This window comes from Condylura cristata, unplaced genomic scaffold (assembly GCF_000260355.1).
Source record: "Condylura cristata isolate star-nosed mole 26May11 unplaced genomic scaffold, ConCri1.0 scaffold00017, whole genome shotgun sequence".
NCBI lineage: Eukaryota > Metazoa > Chordata > Mammalia > Eulipotyphla > Talpidae > Condylura > Condylura cristata.
The window spans coordinates 1,238,626-1,258,911 of NW_004567118.1; the positions used below are offsets into that span (position 1 = coordinate 1,238,626).

The 20,286-nt window shown below is 55.7% G+C and overlaps 2 protein-coding genes across 2 annotated transcripts in view; both read left to right on the forward strand.

Annotated features, from left to right (window-relative positions):
* MAP3K14 (mitogen-activated protein kinase kinase kinase 14) overlaps nt 1-5,460 on the forward strand; it is a 37,065-nt gene extending 31,605 nt beyond the window's left edge. Inside the window, exons 11-16 of the mRNA XM_004684071.2 lie at nt 274-424; nt 1,609-1,971; nt 2,123-2,229; nt 2,620-2,764; nt 3,444-3,544; nt 3,844-5,460. Coding sequence (XP_004684128.1) covers nt 274-424; nt 1,609-1,971; nt 2,123-2,229; nt 2,620-2,764; nt 3,444-3,544; nt 3,844-4,008 — 1,032 coding nt within the window. The 3' untranslated portion in view covers nt 4,009-5,460. The remainder of the gene's footprint in view (nt 1-273; nt 425-1,608; nt 1,972-2,122; nt 2,230-2,619; nt 2,765-3,443; nt 3,545-3,843) is intronic.
* A 2,210-nt stretch (nt 5,461-7,670) lies between these two features.
* On the forward strand, nt 7,671-16,743 carry SPATA32 (spermatogenesis associated 32). Its single transcript, XM_004684927.1, has 5 exons — nt 7,671-7,725; nt 14,241-14,295; nt 15,005-15,050; nt 15,221-16,149; nt 16,659-16,743. Exons 1-5 carry the CDS (start codon nt 7,671-7,673, stop codon nt 16,741-16,743), a joined length of 1,170 nt encoding a protein of 389 aa, XP_004684984.1.
* Nucleotides 16,744-20,286: the final 3,543 nt, after the last annotated feature.

The following is a 20,286-nucleotide window of genomic DNA, read 5'->3' on the forward strand; positions in this document are numbered from 1 at the left end:
TCCAAGGCCCCGGGCCGGCGCCTGAGCCCCCGCAGGCCAGAGCCCCTGGCCGCGCCCTGGGCCACCGCCACCCGCCTCCTGACAGGCTGGGCCTGGCAGTCAGGACTACCAGCCTCACCCCTTCTTCCCTTCTCCTAGAAAAGTCCGAGCCTCACTCTGGCCCAGGCCTCTCTGGTCCTTGAGAGGACCTCCCAGCCGGGGCGCAGAGGAGGGTGGGGAGGAGCTGCAAGGGGCAGGCGGGCCTTACCTTACGTGTCGCCTTCTGACCCGCAGATTGCCAGCGAGCCTCCGCCCGTGCAGGAGATCCCCCCCTCTTGCGCCCCGCTCACCGCCCAGGCCATCCAGGAGGGGCTGCGCAAGGAGCCTGCCCTGCGAGCGTCGGCGCTGGAGCTGGGGGGCACGGTCAGCCTGGCGCTGCAGCACGGTGAGAGCCCAGCTCGGCCCCGCAGCCGGGACAGATGGACAGTGGAGTGGCCACGGCGAGGTCTGGCCTCTCGGTCCTTCGTTTCCCACGACAGCACAGGGGCGACACCAACGTCAGACCCGACAGCAAGGTCTAGGCAGAGAAGGGGGGTGGGCTGTGTGATACAGAAAGAGGGGCTCGAACCCCTTAGTAACAGAGTTTGGGATCAAGCTAGCTGTTGTTCTACAGTCACTGAGTGGGAAAAACAAAGTGTCAGGGGGGTGTGGGCAGTGGCCTCGGGGCACTGAGGGCAGGCGCCTGGCAGCGCTCGGGCGGACACGGGCGACCCGGGGCCCAGGCCGCTGAGGGCGCGCGGCGGAAGGCGTGCTGGCCACACCCACGGGACACCCCCAGAACACGCACTGCGGTGGCCTTCGTGGGAAGGAGTGGGTGGTCAGGTGCCCTCCCCGGGGGAGTGGAGAGGCCAAAGGCGGGGTCCCCGTGGAGCACCCCACAGCAGCTAGAGCAACTCCATGTTCACAGAGGAGCAGCCAGCTGGGTCAGGAGCGTAGCGCTGGGCCTGCAGCACAGTGGCTCTGTGTAAACCAATAAAAATAACGCACGGCGGCGCCTCGCCTGAAGCCCATCCAGCACAAAGTAACATGTCAAACGTAATGCAGTGTCACCCCGGGACAGGCGGGGAGAGGCCATGGTTATGGAAATGAAAAAGGAGTGAAAGCAGGACAAGACCTGCACAGCCCCTCCACCAGGCTGACGTGCACCCCAATCCAGAAAAAAGGTGGCCCTGAGGAAGCACGGACTGGGGAGAGAGGAGTGGGGGAGAAAGGTCAGGGAGGCCGGTTACCCGGGAACCCCAAGTTGGTGTTACCCCCAGAACTGTTCTTAAGCCTTCTCTTTACTGTTAACAAAGTCCCTGCGGAGCCAAATGTGTAATTTCTTAATTTTGCTGCTGTCACTGAGAAGGTTCATGGACCAGAAGGGATCTGTACAAGACCCTCACAGGAGGCAGTCTCGCGGGAGAGGACGGCCCACGCCTGCCCTCTAAGTCAGGCCCCTGGGGGTGAGCCTGCCCCCTCAGCGCCCCCAGCGCCCCGCGCAGGCAGACCCCCGCCCACCCCAGGGCGGCCTGGTGTCTGTGCGGTCCCGCCGGCCTCACCGTGTGCTGTGTGCCGTCTGTTTTGCAGTGGGAGGCCTGAGGAGCCCGTGGAGGGGAGAGTATAAAGAACCAAGACATCGGCCGCCTCACCAAGGCCGAGCACCACCAAGCCAAGGCCACTGTCCCCGGACCCAGCCGCGGGAGCTCTCCCCGGGGTCCCCGAGGCCCCAGCCAGCCAAGGACACCGGCGGGGCCCCTCAGCTGCAGCCTCCTCTGCCCCCAGACCCCCCGGAGCGGAACAAGTCTCCCAGCCTGAACTGGGGCAAGGAGGAGTCTGGGACTTGGGAAGCCTTGCCTCTGTCCTCCCTGGACCCGGCCCCCGCCAAAAACCCCAGCTGCCCAGAGCGGAGAGCGACCTTCCCCGAGCAGGAACTACAGCAGCTGGAAATAGGTACTGGCCACCGTGCTGCGGCCTGGGCCCTTCCCAGCCAGGGGCCTCCTCCAGCCCCTTCCGCAGGCTCAGCCCTGCAGTCTGTGGGGAAAACCCCGACAGCACAGCTGGACCCCGCCTGTCTTTTACAGTCACCTTCCTTTCTCTGCAGAATTATTCCTGAACAGCCTGTCCCAGCCATTTTCCCTGGAGGAGCAGGAGCAAATTCTCTCGTGCCTCAGCATCGACAGCCTCTCCCTGTCAGACGACAGTGAGAAGGTGAGTGGCCAGGTGCCAGGACTCAGCAGGGGCTCCATCCAGTCGTGCTGGGGGGTGAGCTGTGTATATATCATGGGTGAGAGGAGGGTTTTGGGGCCACTCCTCTCTCCCCGGAGGGGTCTTCACCCCAGCAGTGTGAGAAGTACATCTTCAGCAGCATGGAGTTAGGGAGTGGTTTGGCTTCTAGGAGTAGAGGAGGAGAAGGAGGCTTGGGCTTGGGTCCCCTAGAATTACCCTGCACCCTCTCCAGCCTAGGGACCCTCATGAACTTATCCCTCACAAGCCCAGCAGCACCAAGCTCCAGCCTCAGCCCAGGGGAGGGCCCAGGGCCTCTTTGCCCCAAATGAGGCCCTGAGCCCAGGTCCTGAGTCTGCCACCCTGTTGTTTCAGAACCCCTCAAAGGCTTCTCAGAGCTCAAGGGACACCCTGAGTTCCGGTGTGCACTCCTGGAACAGCCAGGCAGAGGCTCGAAGCTCCAGCTGGAACATGGTGCTAGCCCGGGGGCGGCCCACCGACACCCCAAGCTACTTCAATGGTAAAGTCCAGCACGCGCCTGGCCCCCACAGTACCCAATCCACCTAGAACTAGGGCGTCTGAAGGTTTACTGCCCCTCCCCTGGCCCCTGGCGCCCAGATCTTGAGGCACCTGGCTAGTGAGTCAGCTTAGAGCACAGGCCAAGGTCACCCAGAGCCTTTCCTGGTGGGGCACTGGGGTGCTGATGAGGTCCCCGAGGCTGGATCTCTGTCGGTCTGGAGTCAAGAAGCTGAATGATTTCTGAAGAGAAACAGGAACAAGCCTTCAGGAGCATGTTAGCCGCCAACTCAGCCACAGCTGCGCTGGCTTCCCGGGAACTGAAGTCAAACTGAGTAAGACAACACAGGTGGAGCTCGGTTTCCAGCACTGTTAGCGAGGGGTGGCACCCCAGCTCAGGAACGTGACATCTGCGATGCCCGCAGTCCCACTGAAGAGCCTGTTTCCAGTCCCTTCTGCTCCCTGTGCAAGTTGGAACACTTCCCCAGAGAAGCCAGCTGTAGCTTTTTGCAGTGTGCAGGCGCAATTCCACGCAGGTGGAAAGTGGCAGGAAGAGCTGAGGAGGAGGTGTGTGACACGAGGGTCACGCCCCCCCAAATGTCAGCTGGCACTTCCGGGGCTCCATGGGAGACCGCAGCCGTCCTGCAGGCACCTGTCCTGACGGGCCCTTGCCTGCCTTCTAGGTGTGAAGGTCCAAATCCAGTCTCTCAATGGCGAGCACCTGCACATCCGCGAATTCCATCGGGCCAAGGTGGGAGACATCGCAACTGGCATCAGTGGCCAGGTAAGGGGACAGGGATGTGCCTCAGCACAGTTCCCGAAGCCAGTGACCCAGCCTTCCATGGGGGAGGTTTTGAAAAAGTGGAAATGCACCTAGGGAAGAAGAACGCACCTTCCGTGCCCCCTGGGGCTGCAAGGGGGCCTCAACGCCCATGCTTGGGCCAGGTGAGACTCTAAGCCCCCCAGAATCAAAGGCAGATAGCTGACCCCTGACTGCCTACGTATCTGAAGCGGGGTACCCCAGGGGAGACTCTTAGCTGTACCCGGAGTAGCTTCTGAGCCCACTGGTGTGCCCTGTCCCAGATCCCAGCCGCAGCCTTCAGCCTGGTGACCAAGGACGGGCAGCCCGTTTGCTATGACATGGAGGTGCCAGACTCGGGCATCGACCTGCAGTGCACCCTGGCCCCTGACGGCAGCTTCGCCTGGAACTGGAGGGTCAAGCACGGCCAGCTGGAGAACAGGCCCTAACCCCGCCGCCACGCGGGCTCCGCTCTGCCAGAGGAGCCTTCCTTCTCGGCGTTCACACGGCCGCTCAGACCAGGCTCAGCTGCTGCTGGGGACCTGCTGCCCCCGCCTCGGCGGAAAGCCCGGGGCGGCCAGCAGCGAAGTGGGGGCTCGCAGAACACCTGCCAGGCCTTCCCACCTGGGTTCTGCCCAACCCCGCCAAGAACGTCCTGTGCCTACATGAGGAGGAGCAGGGAGGCAGGAGGCCTCTCCTGTGGGAGGCCAGAGCGCCTTCTCCGCTCTGGTCCAGACAGGCTGGCCTGACTGCGGAGGCAGCCTCTGGCCCCCGCCACGGGGATGACGAGCCCCTGGGCCTCCAGGCAGACGTGAGGGTGTTGTCAAAGGTCTGGCCCAGGTACAGGAGCCCGCCCTTGAGTCAGTGTGTCCGATCCGCTTGCCTGGCATGGGGCTCCCTCCTTGAGATCTAAAGCTTCAGACAGTGTCAGGGGAAGGATGGCCCACACAGGGAAGTCTCCCTGGGAGCGCACACCCCACTTTTCCGGTTGTGACAGTACAGGTGCTGAGCCTGGCTTCAGCCGAGGCCCACAGCAGGCAGGCGTTCAGTGAGATGGTTCTCAGCCCCCAGGCACACGCCCCGGCTGCCGGCCCCTCTCCCCAGCCCCTGCACAACTGGCTGGCGCTCACACCGCATCTGCAGAGACGAGGGCGCCGTGAGGCCGGCCTGCGGGAGCCGCCAGGATGGGGCTGGCGAGGGGAATGAAGCAGCAGACGGCGGTGTCAGGGTTGCCCGCGTCAGCTTCCCCATCAGGCCATGCCAGCTCCCCGAGACCCAGTTGGGGTCACGCTTCCCCACCCCGCCTGTCCTGGGGGGCACTGCCAGCCGCACTTTGCACTCTGATGACCTCAAAGCACTTTGATGGCCGCCCTCTGGGAGGGCCGGTCAGTGGCACTGCCTGACCACAAGCATGACCACTGTCATGGGGTCAACAGACTTAAGTGTTGACCTATCTCCGCACATGTGACCCCCCAAACCTCCAAGTTTAAGGTAATTCTCCCCCAAGCCCCCACCACTGTCCCGGCCCTGCCTGTTTGGGAGGAGATGATCAGAACTCATGTAGCATTAAATCAACTGTGAATCATTCAGGGCTGCTGGCCGTAACTTCTGGGTGAAAGTGTCCACTGAAATTGCTCCTTGGGAGAAGCTGGTGCCCACATCTTGCCAAGGCAGCGGCTGTCCAGCTGTTCATCCTGCTCCCCAGGGAGAGACCCTACCCCCAGCACGCGGAGAACTGCGGCCTTGGTACCGCAGAGCTCCTTGTAGAGAACTCTGTAAGCAATAAAGTTTGGGGTGATACGTGTTTCTCAGTCTGGGCTGTCTCCACTCTCGCCCATGCTTGCTGAACCCCAAGTCCCTACCAGCTGCCTCCATTTGTCTTCTGGGTGTGCACTTGTCAAGTTGGCCTTTTATTTCAGCCAAGAACTGTTTTCCGCCCTGGAGAGGGGCTGCTTTCCCATCAGGCCTCCCGGGGTTCACCCAGCCCGCTTGTGGACTATGGCACTATGGCGTCGGGGCAGTGAAGCGGGATCCTTCGCTGGGGGGAGGGGTCTGGGACCGCGGAGCCTGCACGCAGCCCGCCCTGAGGCCCCTGAGGCCCGTGGGCAGGCTGGCTGCTCAGGAGTGGCTTCCTGGCCGAGGCCGGCTGAGAATAGGGGTCCCCGCAGCGCAGCCCCCTCTCATCCCACCCAAAGCTGTGCGTGAACACACGTGTACACCTTGGGGTGCAGGCTACAGATTCTCCTGGCTCTTAGAGAAGTCCTGGGCACACACGGGGCAGCGACCTTGTGCCGGAGGGCCCAGGGCAGAAGCAAAATCTGCTTCGCCCGAGGGTGCGAGGTTTATGGCCTGGTCTGGCAGGCCTGGCCCTGGCAGGGAGCCTCCGCTGGTAAGAGGGGCCCGACCTTTCCGGGCGCCCCGCCAAGGGGGCCCTGAGCGCTGTTCCCTGACCGGCCGTCACGGCAGGGCCCGCAAGGACGTCACAGAGGCAGCGACATCACAGGCGCCAGCGCCCCAAGATTTCCCCGCCCGCCGATCCCCAATCAAAGAGCGAGCGCACTGGAAGCCGAGGGGCAGCAGCCGCGTCCGCTCCCAGCCTCGCGACAGCGCCTCGGTCTGCAGGGCTGCATGGGGCTAACAGGTGGGAGCCGGGCCAGGAGCGCGCAGGGCCAGGGCGGCGGGAGCAGAGAACCTGAGACGGGATCGCCGGGAGGGGACGCCGGCCCCTCGCCCGGCCTCGCCTCGGAGCCCGGAGGTGGGGGGAGGGGCCGGCTGTGGGGGTGCTGCGGCTGCCACGGTCTGGTGAGGGAGGGGTCTCAGCGGGGAGCCAGGGGTGAGGGGGTGTGCCTGAACGGAAAGTTCACTTCAGCCAGCGCCACCATCCTCGGGGAGTGAGGGGTGGGTGAACCCTGATGAGACGCCTGGGTGGGCCATGCTGCTGTGTGTCTGCAGATTCGGGCAGTTCTTTCAGGGCTCTGGGCACACAGGGCAGCGGCCTTGGCCCACGAATTGCCCAAATTAGATGCCCAAAAGTCACAGCCAGCCAGCCCTGGTTAGTGCTTGGCGGTGGGGGGGCGGGGAGAAGGGGGGTCTTGTTTCAAATTTACTGAGCACCTCCTTTGTGCTGTCTCAATAAGCCCAGTTGTTAGCACCAGGGTGCTGGGTCTCCCATGTTTCTAACAATGGGTGCTTAGCTCCCCACTAAAAGAGGTTGTCTCCATACCTTCTCTCCCAGAAGGACTCAGAGCAGTATTAAAAATTATGTCAGGTGAGAAAATAATAAGAATAATGAACAGCCATATACCAGAGACATTTTGTGGGGGTGGAGTGGGGAATGGGATCAAAAAGGGTGACTTGGTGATGGGAAACCCACGGGTATTACAATTGAGATGGGAAAAAAATGTACAAAATGATATAAAAATAAACTGTTATTTTAAAAAATTATGTCAAGAATTAACCAGAGAGGAACGGTTTATCCCTTTTCCCAAATCTGTGGAGTAACAAATGTATGAAGACGCTAACATCACCTTAAATCACCCCCTCAACAAGTATTGCACACACACCCCTTTCTGAGCTTGCCCCCGTGCCAGGTCCTGGATGAGTTGACGCAAAATCAAAATGTAGGTTAGAGAACTTGGGGTGTCACAGAGAATGCTGGAGATTTGAGTGGGACTGTCAGGCTTGAGTAGAAGTTTGTTAGAAGAGATTTTCTCAGTATCAGAAATAACATGCCAAGGTACTGAGGCACAAAAAGGTGTGCCATGCTTCACGTGGCATGGGCCGAGGAAAGGCAGGAAGCCTGGATACAAGAGATGCAAAAAGAAGACAGAGATCAGTACAGATCTTTGAGGTCACCTTAGCGCCTGGATGTGACCAGAAGCAATGTGACCCAGTGGATTCACTCTGGAGTCACTGAGATGCCCAGGTTGGAAGGGAATATGGTCACAGTGGTCCAGCTACAGGGCTAAAGAGACTTCCAGTAGCACAAGAGTTAGCATCATGGAGCTGAGAGCCCCTTAGGCTCTCAAACCATGGCACTGATCTGTGACCTTGTGCAATGTCCTCGTGCATGAAAGGACAGTCCTCCTAGCTGCCTGTGCCTAACGCACCGATGGAGAGTAGGTCCGTGTTTGTGCTAACTTTGGTGCCGGGAGATGAGGACGGAGGTAACGGCGGTACAGAAAGGGATTCACACAGATCAGTGCCAAGTAGGAAAGTCTGAAGCTTCGGGGATAAATGCATGACAAATGACCAGATTGCTGTTTGTGTGATAAGGTGAAGGTGAAAGACGTGTGAGATTGAGTCAGACTTGTATGCGGTGGTCACCCCAGAATGTGGGTATGCAGGAAGTGAACTTGAGGTGAAAGCGGAAGATAAGCTGCAGGGCTGGCGAGCGAGGGAAAGCTTCATTTCTTTTACTGACTTTGGCCTTCACCGGTGCCAGACATTCTGTGGAGGGGATGGGAGACTTGAAGTAAGCAGCCATACCTCTGCCCACCTCTGACTGAGGGTGAACAAGAGGTTGTGCACTCAGAGTCTGCAGTTACAAGGGAGGAGGAGGGCACAGGTCCAGGAGTTGGAGTCCAGGGTGTCTAGGAAGATGTAAGCCCTAAGCACCATCACAGCAGAAAATATTCCAGAGAGAGATTGATGGTGCAGCCATGGCAAAGGGGGCGTAGTATTTTGGACAAGGTGAAGATGAGGTTGCCTCAGAGGAGACTGTAATCACTGACTGGACTCTAACAGCTCCGAAGTGAAAGTAAGAAAGAGATCAGACAAATGAGGTCAACTGTATGGTGGAAGATGACATTAGACCTTGAGTGGTAAGCATGAGGTATCAAATACAGATGTTAATTTATAACGACGCACACCTGTTATAATCCAATGTTACTTCAACCAAAAAAAAAAAAAACCCGAAAAATAATCACTTAAGATATATGAGTTAAAGATCTCCATTTTGGAGCTTCCGTATGACCCAACAATCCCACTCCTAGGTATCTACCCAAAAGACACAGAAACACTGATTCAAAAAGATAAAGCAGCACCTGTTTATTGCTGCTTTATTTACAATTGGAAAGGCATGGAAACAACCCAAATGCCCAAAAGTAGATGACTGGATTAAAAAGATGTGGTACATATACACAATGGAATATTACTCAGCAACCAAAAAAAAATAAATAAACACATGCCTTTTGCAGCAACATGGATGGAGCTGGAAGGGATCATGCTTAGTTGAAATAAGTCAGAAAGAAAAGGAAAAATACTGGATGGTTTCACTCATAGCAGGGGTATAAGAGACCAGGCAAGGAAATAATAATAATAATGAACAGCCATATACCAAAGACATTTCATGGGGGTGGAGTGGGGAATAGGATCAAAAATGGGGGTGGGGGAGGGAAATGCACTGGACTATGGTCATGGCACATGGGTGATTTGGTGATGGGAAGCCCACGGGGATTACAACTGAAATGGAAAAAGGCACAAAATGATGTAAAAATAAACTATTGTATTATTATTATTTTTTTAATCTCCATTTTCCAATCCCAGCAGTAGAGTTTGTTCATCACTGTGTTCTGGCTCATAGCTAGGGCTCAATATATCCTGTAACATTATCCAAGAAATATATGCATGTGTTTAAATAGTACTCAAGGTGTTTATTCAGCAATGAAAGGCAAGACTTCTCACACCGCAACTCCAGTCTCACTCCTCAGAGCAACCACATTTGTTTCATTTGATCTGTTTTTTCTGCCTAGTTACGGCTTTCTCTCTCTAGAGGCTCTTGGTTTATCAGTTGTAGACATCACCATCTTCCTGTTCTAATGGCCCCGGCCTCCACCATCCTCCCAGAATGACTTTCAGATCTGCTATGTGTTTGTAAATTGAATATACGTCGTTTTCTCAACATGAGACAGTATCTTTTGATACCCTACATAGATGAGGGTTTGGGGAAAGGCTCCTGCCTTTCCCTTCAATTTTCTTCTTTGTCTTCCACCTATGACTGTAACCTGTACTTTCACTTGTTAAAGATGATTTGTCTTTTCCCCTTCCCACAATTTTGCTTTCCATATTTTATCTATATATTGATGCTAAGGTTGCAAGTTAATAAACAGGACTTAAATGGTGACTACATTCCACAGCGGCAGGAGAGAGCCCACTATAGCCTCTTCTCTCTTATGTTTTTCCTTGGAACTTTTATCAGTTCTTTTGCTTGTACCTTTTGATTTTATCTTATCTTCATCATCTTCAACCTCTGCATCTAGTCAATTCTGTCAAGTTTTCTGTTTCAGAGATCTGACGCTGAGGGTCCTCCATCCTCTTAACAGGTGTGTATTGAGGTTGGCCTCCATATAATGCACATACTGAGATTTTTTTGTGGATACATGCCTACTATTCACCCCCCACCCAGCCCCGTTTTTCTTGTTTTACATCTTTATTTTGCTTTAGCATGGCCTCAATTTCCAGAGAGAGAGAAGGTAAATTTTCTGAATGTTTCCATGCCTGAAATGATAGTTTGGCTGGATATAAAATGCTGGGTTAATTTGAAACACACCAATTCTTGCTAATTCTGCTACCAGTATGATGCTTTTCCCTTATAGGTGACTGATTTTACACTTTTGAAGAATTTAGGTTCTTTGTTCCTGAGGCAATGAACATTCATAGCAAAGATCTTTTAACATCCAGAAGGCTGGACATTCAATGAACCCCTTTAAGCCAATGTTAGAAACGAGCTCAAGAAAATTGTGCTTGCTTTTCTTCTCCATGTTTCTGTTCTTTTTGAATCTCCTTTCTATCACTCAGTTGGTTTTCTTATTGATCCTTTTCTCTCCTATTGTCTTGATATTTTGGTTCCACTTTCTTGGAAGATTCTGTGTTCTATTTCCCTATCTTATTTCCCAGAATGTTCTTTTCTTTCACCCTTTTTAAATATTAAATAGCATTTGTCCTTGTGTTTGGGGTACAATATCTATATTGTATCTATAAAAGCATTATCTATAAGGGTTTTTCTTTAAGTTCCCTCTTTTCCAAACTACCTCTGGCACTCTGGAGTCATCTCTTCTTTTGATCTGTTACTTAAATATTGACAATGTCCTTAAAGGTCTGGTGATGGTTGGTTATCTGTGTTTAAGAGTGAAATTATAAAAACTGCCTGTGCTTGCAGAACTATTGCCTGGCAGATGCCATCCCAGAATGATCAGGAAGGACCCAGACATATCTTTGACTGGTTCAAGAACTTCAACAAAACTGACAAGTCCCTAGCTAAACTGAACAAGGAGCAAAGAGGACAAAAATGCCCAGGATGAGAAATGGAAAAGGTGACGTCAGGCAGGGTTTACAAAATGAAGAGGATAATAAGGAAATTTTTTAGCTACGTAGTCAAAAAATTTGAGAACTTAGATAAAATGGACAAATTCCTTTAAAAAATATGAACTTCAGGGCCCTCCCTGGTGGCACAGCAGGTTAAAGCACAGCACTAAGAAGCTAAAGCCACTGCAGCATGAGTTCGATCCCCGCCCGCCCCGGAGGTGACCACATGGAGCGGCAGACCTCTCCTGACCCGCCTATTGCTTCCCTCAGCAGTGTGCTTCTTCCATCTGCCTGTTCTGCTCCCCACTCTGTCTCTGGTGAAGCCTCTCGCCGCCCCTGCACCTCTAGCCTATACCCCAGTTCTGTATGCATAAATAAATCTTTAAGAAAAAAAAATTCAAAATGGATAATTTTACACTATATGTACTTTCCCACAGTTGAAAAATAAGAAATAAATAGGTTAAATAACCCCCCCAAAATAATTTTTAAGTTTAAGGGTAACTGTAATTAACAACCTTCCCACAAGGCAACTCCAGGCCCAGTTAACAAGCTTCACTTATGGATTCTACCAAGCAGAAAGGAAAAATAGTATCAATTTTATACACATTCTTTCAGGAAATCAAAAAGAGATTGATTTTGTGAGGCCAGAATTACCTAGTATCAAAATATGACAAAGAAAAACATTATAGGAAAGGTATACACCAATATACCTGTTATGTGAAAATTCTAAAAATGTTAGCAGTGGCCTCTCTAGTGATGTAGGCATTAAAGCCTCAGCGCTATTGAGCTATTGTCAGCCACTACAGCACGAGTTCAACCCCCAGCCAGGGAGTGACCCACATGGCGCAGCAGACCTCTCCTGTCTCCCCACTGTTCCCCTCAGCAGTATGTGTCAGTAGATTCACCTGTTCTGTTCCTCACTCTGTCTCTGGAGAATCCCCTCACCCCCTGTACATCTAGCCTGCACCCCAGTTCTTATATGTATAAATAAATTAAAAAATTAAAAATTTAGCAAATCAAATTCAACAACATTATAAAAATATATTATGACCAAATGAGGTTTATCTAGGATGTGAGACTGATGTAACATCAAGTTGTTTCACCAGAAACAACTTGTAAGTTATTAACAGAATGATATATGACATCCATATGTGTTAGTGTAACATATACAGATAATATAGAAGAGAAACCATATGATCATTTCAATAAATGTAGAAAAAGCACCGGACAAAATCCAACATCCCTTCCTAATTAAAAAGTAAACTAGGGGGCCCTCCCTGGTAGCACAGCGGGTTAAAGCACAGCACTAAGAAGCTTAAGCCACTTCCGCATGAGTTCGATTCCCGCCTGCCCCGGAGGTGACCACACGGCGCGGCAGACCTCTCCTGACCCGGCAGACCTCTCCTGACCTGCCCGCTGCTCCCCTCAGCAGTGTACTTCGTTGATCTGCCTGTTCTGCTCCCCACTCTGTCTCTGGTGAATCCTCTCACCCTCCGCATCTCTGGCCTGTACCCCAGTTCTGTATGAATAAATAAATAAATCTTTTTTAAAAAAAAAAAAAGGAAACTAGGACTAGGAGGTAACTTCTTCCTCCTGATAAAACTATGAAAACAACCACAGCCAATGTTCTACTTAATGATGAAATGCTAAATGCTTCCCCCCAAGTGCAAAAACAAAGAGATTCACTCTCAATTTTATTCATCAGACAATAAAATTATGGCAAGAAGAGGAAGTAAGAAACATCCAGATTGGGAAAGAAGTAAAGCTGTCTTGAGTCACGCACGTTATTGTTCATGTAGAATGTCCTAAGGAATTTATTGTTATTTATTTATTTTGAAGATTTGTTTTATTTAATTATGCATACAAGAGCTGGAGGGGTAGGCCAGAGTTGCAGGGGAGTAGGGTTGGTAGTAAGAAGACTGACCAGAGACAGAGTGGGGAGGTCAGGTGAATCTACTGACACGGCTGCTGTGGGGAGCAGCGGGGAGACAGGAGAGGTCTGCTGGGCCCTGAGGGTCGGCTCCCTGGCTGGGGATGGAACTCCTGCTGCAGTAGCTGCGGACAGCTTCACAGTGCTGAGACTTAACCCCTTGTGCCCCGGGGGGGGGCAGGAATCTCTTTTTAAAAGCTAGAATAAAATTTTAAGATCGCTACAAGATACAAGATACATTCGTTTCTATATCTGGCAAGGAGAAATTGGAAATTGACATTCCACATACTGCAGAAAATCACTTGAGTCCCTGCTAGAACTCGCCAAGTGGGGCCCCGGCCCCCATGTTGTTGTGCAGCTCCCAGAGAACACTCTCCCACTCACACCCAGTTGTTCACTGAGAGGTTGGGACTGCCAAGGTGTTGACTCAATTTCCCAGGGGAATTTGTGAAACAAGGAAAGAAAGGCTGTGAGGCCAGAAGCCTGGGAGCAAGCGCTGGGATGGGAAGAGGCAGGGAGAGGACACCCAGGGAACCGGTGGTAGCTGCCCACCTGACCCAAGACCCCAGGGCCAGGCCAGAGCCAGGCAAGCGTGCCTCACCAGCCTCGGATAGCTCAAAGAGAGCAGCACAGCCTGACCCTTGTAGCAATCCTGGGGCAGTTCTCAGAGCCAAGGCTGACACTTCCTGCCTTACTTGTTCTCGAGGCCCAGCCGGCACCCAGCCTGCCCGCTAATGTGGCGGCTCCAACATCCACCCCCACCCAATACCTGGGGAGGGGAGCATGCACAGGCTGACCCCTCTTCCCAGTGCCCAGCAGATGGAAAAAAGCTCCAGTAATGACAGCAACCTCAGGCAGGGGCTGGGGGCCTCCCCCAGGCTCACAATCACAGGCCAGGGTCAGCATCCCCTCAGATCCAGCCCTGGGGTGAGAACCTTAGCCTGCAGTTGGGGATGGGTGACCCCCCCTGTGATGTATTGAAAGCCTGGAGGAGAGAGAAGGGACTCCAAGGTGGCCCGAGTTAAGAGAGTGGCGAATGGGCAGCCTGGCCAGAGGGAGTGGATAAAGGAGGAGAGGAGGGTTCAGCTGGGCTGTATTTTGGGGAACCCGCATAGTAACAAGACTCCTGCAGCAACGCAGAGCAGGGGAGTAAGTTTCGGGAGTCCAAAGAGCATTCAAAGCCTCAGCAATGACCAGCAGTGACCTCAGCAAATGCACCTGTCTCAATTGTTGTGTTCAATCAATGAGATTAAGCACCTTGAAGAGGGCAGGACAGGGAGGACAGGAGAGACAGGATGGGAACAGGCAGCAGAGGGCTGAGGAGGGGCCTGGGAGGGAGGGAGGGAGGGAGGGAGGGTGGGAGGGAGGGAGAGAGGAGGCGGCTGGAGCAGACCCCTCAGGACTGTTCCCCGAAGCTCCCTGCCCTCACCTCATTCTCCCCGCCAGGTATCACTGGATTTCCCTGCTGTGACAAGAAGTCGGTGAACATTGTGGAGACACAGTAAGAACCAGCCCCCATCATCAAAGACCCCGCCCTCCCCAGACCCCAGCCTTACCCCCTGCCCCTCCTGCAAGCCTTCATGTACCCCACCCAGGGTCTCCCTCCATCTTGCCCATTTCCAGAATCCCTCCCCCCAAGGGCATCAGACCTCCTGACTCTGCTTCCAGCCCCTGACCTGGGTGAGGACTGAGGGGTGGTGGGCACCCCAGGGACCTGGATGGGACCTGACCCCTGCAGGGGCCTTGCTCTGAGGATAGCGCTGTCCCAGTGCAACAGGGCAGGCACTGGGGAGAGGGTGGCACCCCCAAGCCCTGAGGGCAAGAGCGGAGATGGCCGCACCCTCCACATGGTCCTCCCTGCTCAGACCTGCCGGCTGGCCTTGGGGGGCCTGAGGGGAGGTTATGCTGGAGTTAAAAGCACATTCAAACCCTCAGCGATGACCTGGACCTCAGGCAGACCTACCTCATGCCAATTTTTGTGTCGAATCACAGAGGGCTTCTCCCTCTGCCAGGACACTGAGCTACATCAACTCGACTTGATAGAAATGAAGCTTCCCTGAGTGGGGGTAGTTCAGGGAAAGTTAGTGACTGGGGGGCGTCTTGCCAGGCGTTGTATCAGGCAAATGATCTAGGGTGCCCCAGGGACCCCGTCCCTCCTAGTCAGCCCCCCCATGGAGCCCTGTCACCCACTGTCTGTCTCCTGTGTTAAGGTGTAACATAATCCAGGACCAGTCACAAGAGGAAGATGAGCTGGAGGTAACTGCAAGTGGGGGGGGCCTCCGGGGAGGGGGGTCAGGCAGGGGCCAGTAGGAGGGAGGGAGCGAGGCAGGGGGCGAGGCGGGCAGGGCATTGGGGGCGAGGTGGGCAGGGAATTGGTGCCCAGAGGCCGGGCCGGCTGCCTCAGCTTTCAGTTGGAAACTTTTCAGCTGGAGACGGAACTGCTTGCGCTGGACAGCTCTTCCAGTGCATGCCTAGACCGCGACCCGGAGCCGGACAGGAGAACGACACCCAGGCCTGAGCCGCAGGCCGAGCCGGACACGGGGTCCTCGCTGCAGGGCGGCCCCAAAGAGCCTGAGCCGCAGGTGGACAGGACGGAATCCCTCCAGACCTCCATGGAGGAGCTGAGGCCGCAGGACGCGTGTCTGTGGGAGGTGGAGTCAAGCTCCACCGACCTGAGCGGGTCAGGGGAGGGCCGGCTGCCCACCAACCACCACTCCATCCATGTCCAGACCTCCAAGCACCTCTTCTGGGCCGACAAGCTCATCCAAACCTCCCAGGAGAGCGTGGAGAAGGCCATCCGCATGCACTTGGACAAGAAGAGCCTGGCCGCGGCCCCCAGACGCCCCGACCAGGCACGGGCCCCTGAGGATGCTCTGTCTGCTACGAAGCGGCTCAAGTCCCAGAGCGCCCAGGTGCTGGTTCCAGCCACAGAGCCCCAGCAGCCACCAAGCTGCTCCCCACCCCCTGGGCTGTCACCAGCCATCGGGCTGGCAGAGTTAGTCAATCTGGCAACTTCCCTGGCCATGGCCTCCTCCAACAAGAACTTGCCCAGTCTGGAGCTCAGGGTGCAAGGTGCGTCCAAGAAAGTCAGGGAGCGCCCCGCAGAGCTCCCGATGGAAGGTGCCGCGCAGCCGGCCACAGACCAGACCGAGCAGGAAAAGCTCGCTCAAGCGCTGCTAGAGAAACCACCAGAAGACAGACAGATGCAGAAAGGATGGGAGCAGGAGAACAAGAGCTTCCTCTACCCTTACTTTGACTTCAACCAGCCCGGGGTCGCGAGGACCACCTTTGAGGGGAAAGTGAAGCTTCTGCAGTCTCCAGTCTTGCTGGCACCACCACAGGAAACCAAACCAGAGTAAGTGGGGCTGGCTAGGCTGGGGTGAACGATCGGGCCACCCCCGCAGAGCCCAGACTGGACAGGGACAGCGGAGTGAAGGCTGAGAAGGGGCTGGGGTGGCCTGTCCTCCTCAGTGACCTCATGAAGGCAGCTGGAAAGAAGATTCTGGGGGCCCAAGGTCAGGGCCAAGGCCAGGGCCGGAGGAGGCCCAGGGGTCCTGCAGGGTGAGCACTGTCAAATGAGGGGCTCAGTGCAAAGTGGGAAGGGTCGCTCAAGGCCTAGGAAGCTCCTGAGCCAGAGGGTGGCTGGCCTCACCCTCCTGGGAGCTGCTCGGCCTTGTCCGTCCCGCTGGGAGCTGACAGTGAGCAGGGTCGTCCTGCGCACTTCCTTCCTGGTGAACGTCAGCACACACAGTCAGCTGCTGTTGGTCTTCCCATCCCAGAACCCCTCAGAAAGGCGTCTGGGATCACCCCTCTCCCAAGACCACCCCAAGGGGCCCAAGTGACACTCTCTCTTTTGTATTGCAGCTCGGTGCCGGCAACCAAGAAAGGGAGTCCATTATTGCTGAAAATCCATTTTAAGCTGTCAGCCCCCAGCCCCCCAGAGAAATGACTAGGAAAAAATCAGTAAAGCCTCCAGTGCTGGCCCCAGCTCAGACTTTCTGTGCACTCTTGGACCGACCAGTGAGCTCACCTGGCAGCGGCAGCCTAGGGCTACCTTAGTCCCACCTTCCCTCCCCGCCCCCCCCAGGCCTCTGTCACCTCGTTTGCCCCTGCTCACTCCCAGGAGGGCTTCATTTCTCTCTCACCCAGCCTGTCCTGTAAGCCAGCGCAGACTCATGACTAACCTGGGGGAGCTTCAGTGCACCCCTCCCCCCAGGCTGCAGTTCCTTGCATGGTGAAATGGGGCTAACGCCAGGATGAGCTGGGATCTTCTGCAGAGAAGTCAGCTGGGTGGGGGCTGGGGCAGGCGAGATGCAAGTCTGAAGGATCTTCCTGCTCCTCTCTGAGGGAAGGGCCCCTGGAAGCGATGCCTTTGGGGCTTGATGTGGGGGAGGATGAGGCCAGAGGACTAGCGCTCTGGGGCCCACAGCCCAGACGAGGGGAGAGCCATGTGTAACGGTGCATGCACACATGTCCACACATGCACACACGCACATGCCATCAGCTGCCCTACACAATGCACACGCAGGAAGCCCGTGCACAGCACACCAACCCGTGCCCAGCCCCAGAGCCTGTGACTCTGCCTTCCAGGCAGCGGAGAGACCGGGAGGTCCCCGTCAGCACAGACAACGTCCAGGTGACCGGGCGGGGGAGGGCCCACCACTACTGCCACTACTCTCTGGAAGAGAACTGTGGGTGCAGGCTGGGTGGGGGGGTCCCAGGAGGAGGCAGAGCTGTGCAACCAGAGGCCTGGCCCCAGGTGCCCTGGAATACGCTGGGTCGAGGGCAACCTCCCCCCCACTTCAAGGCCTCCACGGAAGCCTCGGAGACTGCTCACAAGAGACCAGCAGAGGAGCTGGCCGACGGGCCGAGGGAGAGGCGGCTGTAGCCACACGCTGCTCTGACCCAAGTGGGGCCAGCAGTGGCCATGGCCACAAAGGCTGAGCAGACCCTTCAAAGGGCAAGGGCCTTCAAGAGCCTGGCGGCTACCTTTTCAGTACAGCCGGATCCAGGTGCTACACCTCAAAGGTGAGGGCCAGACCTGGGTTGCTAAGTTGGGATAAGGTTGAGTTGGCCTGGTATCTCCCAGCAACAAGTACAAAGACCTTTCCAACCTTTCCCCTTCCCCCTGAGGCAGCTTTGCAGATGAGAACCTGCTACCTCTGACAGCCCGAAAGCTGGCAGGTGAGGACCCCAGGGCTGGGAACAGGGAAGAAAATTAGAACTATTAGCTGAATTTGGGGTCGCTGCCAGAAAGTGTGTGTGCGCTTGTGTGTGTATGTGTGTGTTGGGAAGGATGGATTGATAGGTAAGAAAATACTTAGATGGTGAACAGATGGATGGATAGATGGAGAGGATAAAAGGGGAGGATAACAAAGAAAGGAATGAGTTCTCCATGCTCAGGTTCTGGGACTGTGGGGGTAGGAATAGAAGAAAATACTTCTACATGCCCCCGAAAGACCATGCCCTGATATGGCCAGGGCCTCTCAAAGCAGAATCATTAACTTTCAGTGCCTGCCAGGTGGCAGCACTGCAAAGCACTAGAGCCCTGGGGCCGGCCGCCAGCGTCCAAAGCCCAGCATTGTCCCTCCTGGTGCTGTGGCCTTGGATATGGTTATGAATGTTCTTCATACAAACAGGTTCCGACATAAGCAGTGGATGTGAGAACCGAATGGCTTTTTTTTTTAAGATTTATTTATTTGTGCATACAGAACTGGGTACAGGCCAGAGGCTCAGAAGCGGCGAGAAGCTTCACCAGAGACAGAGTGGGGAGCAGAACAGGCAGATAGATGAAGTACACTGCTGAGGGGAGCAGCGGGCGGGTCAGGAGAGGTCTGCCACGCCATGTGGTCACCTCCGGGGCAGGCGGGAATCGAACTCATGCAGAAGAGGCTTTAGCTTCTCAGTGCAGTGCTTTAACCCGCTGCGCCACCAGGGAGGGCCCCAAATGGCTCTTAATGAGCAACCTCTATGCTTCACATTAAACGTTAAATGCCAGGGGTCAGAGTGACCCGAGTCCTCGGCCCCACCTGAGCTGGGGCAGATCGCAGCGCTGTGCCTCAGCTTGCTGCATGCCGCCCCGCCCCGCCCACGTCCCCAGCGTCCCAGGATGTCTTCAAACTGTTCAGCTCCGGCCCAGCAGACACTGGACATGCACAGCATGAACGCAGCCCTGCAGAATGTGGGTGCCCAGCTGAGCCCACAGAAGGTGTGTAAGGCTCTGTGGCAAGCAGATTTGGACAGTGGGCACCCCCATCCCTGCTCGCATCCTGTCCCATTTCTAGCCCCAAAGATGTGTCTCCTGCCCACATAAGACCTGGCCAAAATTCCCTTTCCATAAAGCCTGTCCTGATCAACATGTTGACCCAAAAGCCCCTCACTTTCTGCTGTGGGACTCCCCCAGATAAAGAGCCCTATCTCCCTCACTCAGAGTGGACATTTGGCTAAAAGCAGGACTAGGACCTCTAATGGCTGGAACTGCTAGCAAATCCCCACTTTCGTATGTCTGTAGGGGCAGGTTCCACAGCACCCACTCTCTTCACAGGTGACAGAGCTATAAGCCTCAGAGACTTCCTCACTGACAGCCACCACCTGGCTCTGTGCCTGGGTGAGCCGCCAGGCTGGTGGGACAGGAGTAGGCTGAGGGGGCTTCTCCTTCCCATCCCCCACGTCCTCTGTCCCCAGGTCAGGTGAGAGCAGGCAGGGAGAGTGGCCCCAGGGTCTGCAGCCCCTGTTCTTAGAGACGCTGGCGGATGGACGAGCCAGGGCGCTGTGCCATCGCAGTGGGTGCAGGAGGTGATGAAGTGAGCATATCCTGCCCAGCTTAAGGCCCAGGATGCGGGCAGCAGCCCTGCCCCCGCGGGGGTCCCCAGCCGTTCCTGCCCCGGGGATGGGAGCCTTGAGTTCTGGGTCAGCTTCCTGGGCCCCAATCGGCGCCTGGTCAGACATGTGACTTCCTGTCCTGCACTGGTTTCCTCATGCGATGCGTGAGATGGAGAGCACGGGAGTGGGGGGTGGCGGTGTCTGAGGTCACTGCCCCACTTCTTCAAGCTACTACTCCAAGAGGCAGCAGACTCTGTGGCTGCACCCAGGCTGGGGGCGCCCACGGCCGCGCCACGCGCACTCACGCAGGCCTCGCCTACTTCTGCCAGGCCACGCGCCTCAGCGGCCTCTCTGACCGGAGCTGGTGCTCTCGCTGCCTGTACAAAACGGGTGCGCTGGGCGCTCAGGGGGCCCGCGGGGAGCATGTCCCCACCCTCACCTCCACCCTCACCTCGGGCTCTTCAGGACCCACTCTCCCTCCTGCCCGCCTCCCCGGCCCAGGTATATGCAACCCCTATTCTCAGATACCTGTACTGGCCGAGAAGACGCAGCCAGATCACAGGATGCGAAACCGAGCTCCGGGGCCAGCAGTCAGACTTCCCAAGACCTACCAGCCCAGCTGCCCCACGCTCTGGGGGCCAGCAGCCGCGGCTCCGCCTAGGTGAACGCG

Bases quoted from the DNA above. Each gene is read 5' to 3' on its own strand.
- SPATA32 (XM_004684927.1), top strand. From the start codon at position 7,671: ATGGAGAGTAGGTCCGTGTTTGTGCTAACTTTGGTGCCGGGAGATGAG. The intron at 7,726-14,240 runs GTAACGGCGGTA...TCTCCCCGCCAG, and splicing joins GCCGGGAGATGAGGACGGAG to GTATCACTGGATTTCCCTGC. The intron at 16,150-16,658 runs GTAAGTGGGGCT...TTTGTATTGCAG, and splicing joins CCACAGGAAACCAAACCAGA to CTCGGTGCCGGCAACCAAGA.